Source organism: Alligator sinensis, unplaced genomic scaffold, assembly GCF_000455745.1.
Source record: "Alligator sinensis unplaced genomic scaffold, ASM45574v1 scaffold313_1, whole genome shotgun sequence".
Taxonomy (NCBI): domain Eukaryota; kingdom Metazoa; phylum Chordata; order Crocodylia; family Alligatoridae; genus Alligator; species Alligator sinensis.
Window position 1 is genome coordinate 1,111,891 of NW_005841939.1, and position 6,982 is coordinate 1,118,872.

General features: G+C 42.6%; 1 protein-coding gene across 2 annotated transcripts in view; it reads right to left on the minus strand.

Moving 5' to 3' along the window:
- The window catches only part of HACE1 (HECT domain and ankyrin repeat containing E3 ubiquitin protein ligase 1), an 83,071-nt gene that overhangs the window by 11,118 nt on the left and 64,971 nt on the right, over positions 1-6,982 (minus strand). The window contains exons 21-22 of one of the 2 annotated variants that reach the window (XM_006019801.3): positions 1,433-1,531; positions 536-606 (exon numbers count right to left, since the gene is read on the minus strand). In XM_006019801.3, the coding sequence (XP_006019863.1) occupies positions 536-606; positions 1,433-1,531 (170 nt within the window). The remainder of the gene's footprint in view (positions 1-535; positions 607-1,432; positions 1,532-6,982) is intronic. The other variant, XM_025199239.1, reaches the window with a different exon arrangement.

Sequence of the window (6,982 nt, forward strand, 5' to 3'; positions counted from 1 at the left end):
GGGGGGGGGAGCATCTTAAATTCGGGTAAATACTGACAAGTAGCATACTGTTGGCAATATAAATGTTAGCAAAACATGTTACTTTAGTACTATATGAGTATATAGGTTACCCAATTGAATAAAACAGCTCTTGTTCCAGTTATTCCTTACAACAATTTCCTACCTAGTTAGGGCAAGTTTTAGGCCGCTTACAGATATTGGGAAGAGGGGGGAAACAGGCACTTTAAGCTCAGGGCACCCCAGCACCAAGCAGTGTATGCCCAGAAGAGGCATCGCATTAGTTGCACCCAGCTGACCCAACATCTATATAGATCAGGTGCTTCCGTGTGACTTTTTGGCATTTGTATCCAATAGCTGATTCAAACAATAAAAGCACCAAGAAGTCCCACGGAAGCACCTGATCCATTCAGATGCTGCAGAGCAGTGTCAAAATTAAGGTGCTACCTCTTCCAGTAAATCACTGTTTTTTTTCCATGTCTGTCAGCACCCTTAGATAACTACTTAATATATATATGGTACATGAAACACCTCTCACCTGCCAGTAACAAACTGTAACAACAGCACTCTCTCCTCCTGAGATAGTTCTTCTACCACATCCCAAAACCACTAAAAAAAAAAAACAAAAAAAAACCAAACACACAAAAAACCCAAAGAAAGTTAGTTTACATTTCCCAATAATCTTTTTGAAACCAAAAAAGTGAATACAAAAATGGCATATTTGCTTATCTGTAGTTTAAACTATGGAAGTTACTACCTCTGGCACATTACCTGTGGGGGCACATTTCTCACAAGAAAACCACTCTCTCTCCAATCTCTCAGTTCTGATCCTCAAAGGAAACTTACAAAACACTTCCCAGAGACGAGCATATGAACTCCACTTCATCAACCTCCTGGATACTAAAAATCATGGACTAAATATAGACATTGGATTTATGACACATTATAACCTGCCTGACATCTGACTCCCCAGATAGCTCTCTACTTGCATCCCCCTTCTCTCTCTCCCCTCCTCCCCCCCACTTGTGTCTCACCCATTGACTCCTCAATCTACATTTTCACTGACTACCTGTCTTGTATGCCTACCAGTCCAGCCGCTGGCCTCTTTACTTTTCATTCCATCCAGGAAGAGCACACACCAACTGCTGAAACTTCCTTAGCCTGACGAAGGGTTTTTGAACCCAAAAGCTTGCTTAATAACTATTCTCCAAATATCTGGGTTGGTCTAATAAAAGATATCAGATTCACCCAAGGAACCTTGTCTACCTCTGGCACAAAATCCATAGACAGCTTTCCTACGCTCCATGCCTACATGAAATAATTTACAGCAAAACTTTGGTTAACCTAAGTTTTTACCAAAGGATGGCAAAAAAAAAACAAAACACTCTGAGGGATTAAAATGCAATATTTTCCATCCATTCAGAAGGGACTTTACCTGAATAACTTGGTCTCCTCTTTCATAACCACTTGTGTATTCTGTATTTTTTAGCCAATCATTCACATCTATTTCTGGCATACCAGAGAGCAAAAGTTCCTTCAGGAGAAAAAAAAGAAAAAAAAAACCTTGATTAATCTTTCAAACTGTTAATTTTAAAAGTTTATTTACCTTGATTAAAAAATAATCCTGTATAAAGCCAAAATACCTTTTCGGTTCAGTTTCAACCTGCTTCAATATTGTATTCTTAATAACAAAAAAAAGATTAAATCTTACAATAAGTCTCCCATATTTAAAAAAGGAGAGTTCACAAAAGTATGCTTACGTCCAACTGAGAGTTATCAAAAGTAAAAATAATAACGATCAAGTATACTGTGAAACAAACAACACTGAATTTTAACTGAATATAACAACTCTTCAAATTGTAAAGCATCTCAGCTATGAAACTTACAGTTTCTTTGCCAAGGACGACAGGCATGGCCTCCCCTTTTAAAATACAAAAAACTGAAAAGCCATTTTAGGTTAAAACTCTGTTTTTTACTCCCTTATGGACTTCTGAGTAAATATATTAAGAGCAAAGTTAAGATTTTTAAACTAAAAAATATCCTACTGCAGTCTACCACCTTTCATACTGCACACATTTATCAAAAGAGACCTGAACGGGCTGCCTATAAGTTCATCACGGGGCACAGAAGGGAATTGGTGAGGTTTTATTCACCAAGGCGCCCCCAGGGGTTACAAGAAATAATGGCCACAAGCTAGCAGAGAGCAGATTTAGAATAGACACTAGGAGGAACTTCTTCACAGTTAGAGTGGCCAAGGTCTGGAACAGGCTCCCAAGGGAGGTGGTGCTCTCCCCTACCCTGGGGGTCTTCAAGAGGAGGTTAGATAAGCATCTAGCTGGGGTCATCTGAACCCAGCCCTCTTTCCTGCCTATGCAGGGGGTCAGACTCGATGATCTATTGAGGTCCCTTCCGACCCTAGCATCTATGAATCTATAAACAGGTTTTGGGGAAAAGGAGTTTCTCTCCAATGGTAAGCTAATGGGTTCACACTAAAAGGCTCAGGGTGGCATTTCTCTTCATCTTAGAGCAGAGGTTTTCAACCTTTTTTAACAAGTGTACCCCTTCTGTCTCAAAGTTTCATCTCATGTACCCCTTTATATTTTTTTCTTGTTTTTAAGGGGGGTGGGCAGCTTGAGGCTCCACACAGCTGGGGTAGGGAGTGGGATGGAGCCACCAGCAGCTCATCTGGGGGGACATGGAGGTGGCTGCTGACGCTACGCACACCCCGGGAAGACATGGTGGGCATGTGCCCTCGGATCTGCGCACAGGGCCATCTGCACACAGATCAATCCCCCCCGGACACAGCTCAATCCTGTGCCCCACCCTGGCTAGGCAGTCCCTGTCCCGGCCCCAGCCCCACTCCCTCCCCCACAACAGACTTACCAGCCAGACCTGGCTGCTCTCCATGGGGCCAGGCAACGCTCCTGGCCACCCATGAGCTGCGTTGCAGCTGCACACACACGTAGCAATTAAAATCGGCCACATCAATTCTGCGTAGCCCCTACAACCCTTTTAAGTACCCCTAAGGGTCCACATACCCGCAGCTGACAACCATTGGGTTAGAGGAAATTGTTACTAACCAGTTTTTCCTTCCTGCTATATCTCTCATTCATTGTTTTAGGATTCTTGAGATTTTTATTTGTATTTTTTTTCAAGAAGATATAGTAGATCCTCCCTGACAAAATATTTAACTCTGATAGATAGAACTTTCAAACTTCTTTTGGGAATTAGCTGAGCACTTAGAATAGAAAACTGAGAATGATATTACTTATATAAAAGTAATGATGTTGCTTTTATATAAGTACCAGGTATTAATGAGATCAAAAAAGACGTGTCCTTAAAACCTTAAAAATATTTTCTGTGCTTTTATTATTTTACAGATCTTTGAAACAGGAAGAGTTCTCCAAAGTACTTTTGGATACTTAAAACAAAACTACACGAGTGGAAGACACCAACCCTTTAAGCTTTCCCTAATATTTGTTCTAAAAGGGAAATAACCTTGTATCTCCACAATAAAGCTGGCTACAAATTTGGTAGGTAAAAACTTTAAGCACTGAAGTGAGCAGCTGAAATGACAATTTTTCCTTTTAAAAAATAAAGCATTTCTTGTTTGTTGAGGTGATTCAATATATTTAAGGTTAGTTATCACACAAGCTATTTACTGATAACTTCAAAGTATAGCAGATGTACAGCATTTCTTAGTGCTTTTCTGCATCCTATCATAAAAGAAATCAATAAAAATATTGTACTAGTCCAATTCACTTTGTATCATCTACGTCAGTCACTGGCCTGATACCATAATCTAAGACTTCTGATGCTTTCTTTCGACATATCATGTTTAAAGAGCCTACCAAGACATCAACTGAATTTCCTGATGTGATAATTATAATATAGGCGCTTTTGTCATGCTAATATATGCAATATATTATAAATAATATATTATTAGTCTAAGTACTGGTCAAGTACTTTGAGATTTATTTCAATTCTAAATGCACTTTATTTGAAGAAGCTGATTAATTTTAAATACAAAATGGAAACACTACATTAAATTTTAAATGTTGAGACGTACCATCTAGTACAGCGGTCTCCAACCTTTTTAAGTAGGAGATCACCTTTGGCATTTAAAAGCACCCTAAGATCTACTATGCATATTTGCAGGTGTGCCTCCCCAGCAGGTAAGTCCCAGCCAGCCAGGGCCACACACAACTTACCCTGCTCCTGCCTCTACGACACTGTCCCTCACCATAGGGGCCATGATCAGCCCCGCCCCTTCCCCCATGAACTGACTTGCTGGGCTGGGCTGCGCACGTGCATGCACACTGGCACTCAGCCCCCCCCACCCTCCACCCCAGCCTCAGATCGACCGCAAGAGGCTCCAAGATCTACTGGTGGATCAAGATCCACTGGTTGGTGACCACTGATCGAGTGGTTGCACCACAAACCCCTACTCAGGAAGTCATAATCTGAGTTTGAAGTTTAAAGCTCTGTTTTGTTCCTTGTCCAAAAAGAAGCTAGTATAATATGGAGAACAGGCTGGCTTTGGAAAGGAAGAACAGAAGGTAAAGTTACCTTAATATTGCACTGATAGGCCTTGTTGACAATTCCTGAATGGCAGATCAGGTTCTAGATTTACATTTATCCCCTTAATCAGGGTATAATAGCAGATTGTGTGGGGGAAAGGATGAATTTAGTGAAGATCAAAAAGGCACTGGCTGGCAGTCAGGGGGTTAACACAAAAGCTACCGTGTGCATGGACCCTCTCACTGCCCCCTGGTTGCTCTCACCTGTGGCTATGACAGGAAGCTTTTTAACTGCCTGGCTACCGGCTATGCTGACACTTTCCTGCGTTACAGCAGCATCTCCTGAGGAGCATGAGGGGACCTGGACTTAAGAGTGAACGAGGGACACAAGCCACTAACAGTCCTACTGGCAAGACTGGCCCTAGCCCCCCACTACTGCTGATTCAAGCTACCAATGACAAGGGACAACCATGGATTTGGCAGCAGCATAGGACACCTGGAGATCAAGCCCTAGTTACACAACACTACTTACACTACTGGATAGGAACCATAGAGTGGACATATATGACTATTCTGTTTAACAGAAAAGATTAAATTATAAGTTTACATATTTCTTGCAGGACAATCTCAAAGAGCAAGAAAAGAAACAACAGATACAGGGTTACTTCTCAGCTCTTTATCTGATGGCACTACCCTTTTGTGCAGAAATGTACTTTGAAGAAAAAGTGCAAAAGGCACATTCCTATGCTACATTTCACCAGTAAAACATTTTTTTTAAAGTTAATACATTATATATCTGCATACATCAAACTGTTTCAGTCAGTGTTTCTCAAACTTTTTATAGACCCCTAGCACCCCTGGGAAAATGCCAGCTCTTAGTTTTCACTCTTTGTTTGACTAACAATAGAACAGTTCTTCTATTGCAAAGAACTTAAATCCCAACTAGAGATTCACATTTGAAATCTCTGGGTTTATCCTATGAATCACGTTTGCATACCTAATAGAGATAACATTGTGTGGCACCCTGCAGCACCCTCAAAAGGAACTCAAGTGCCCCCAGTGCTGTGACACCAAGACTGAGAATCACTGACTTAAACGTGTATACAGAAGTGGAGTCTGAAGTTCAGACTTGCTAGTAAAAGTAAACGCGTAGGGACATTTTATAGAGCTTCTACTCTTTGTTTTCTGGTTTTATGATAAGATGTTCTATTAAGCTACTCTGCTCCAGAGAGGGGTTTTGTTGAGTCAGATTTCCCATTTTCACAATTTTTTGCGATAAACAGGATGATATGGATCTATCTTTTACTTTCAATAACACATAGACAGCATCTATATTGCCTCATTGCCATTCCTGGGAATGCCACCAAGAAGCACGTCCTGCACACTTGCATCTGCCAAAATCTCATAAATGAAGCAATATAGCTGCCTTAAAGCAGCACTATACCATGCACTCAAGTACTATGCTTCAGCTGTCTCAGACATACTGACTGGCCTATGCTCTGTGACAATAAGGAAGCTACCATGTCTTATTTCTAGGATTGAAACCTGGAAGGAGAGCAAGTGGGCTTTGCAACACTACTAGGCACACTAAAAAGGCAACGTATACATCCCTATGTTCTTATTTGCCTATGTCTTTTTGAAGTTGGGGACTTTTAAAAATCCTACTCAAGTACCCATATCTCAGGAAGACAGAAAAACCATGAAAAACCCAGGGGAAGAGAGGCGAAGCACAGTTGCTCTCTCTCACTTCCAGGCTCAAACCCAGTGCTGTTTTGCATTTTATCCAGTAACTTCAATGAAAAAGGATAGGTAGCCATGGAAGCAGAAAGCAGAACTCCAGAAGGGCTCCCTTCTCACAGGGACTTCAGAACCAGGCTCTCTCCTGCTTGCTGCCCTGCTTGCCCCATGAATTTTGGACCCTTAGCTGCCAGTGGGCCATCTTCAAAGAAGAATGGAAGGAACCTTCAGCCAAACCAAAAAGTGTAGCACTGTCCTGGCACCTGGAAAATGTGAAAATCCCATCATGCTGATGAAACTAAAGCAGGGGTGGGCAAAATACGGCCCACAGGCCAGATCCAGTCTGTGAGGCCATTCTATTTTGGCCCATGGGGAACCTAAAAAAATGTAGAAAGTTAATATTTCTCTGCCCTTGGTTCCTGTCAAAACTGGCAGGAACCAAGGGCAGTAGGACCCAGGGGAAGCCCAGCAGACTCCAACAACAGCAGGCCTGCCCGGCCCCGCCCCCTAGCTGGGGTTTCTGGGCTGTGAGCACCGTGGCTGCCCTGGCACAGGAAGCTCAGGTAAGTGGGGGCAGGGGGGACCCCGGGCAAAGAAGGACCACAGTGGGGGGGAAAATGGACCCTCCCCGCCCCATGCCCTATGCCCCACACTGCAGCTGCTTGCGGCCTGCATGGGGCTGCCTGTGCCCACTCTGGACAGCCCCACGCGGGCTGCGAGTGCCTGCA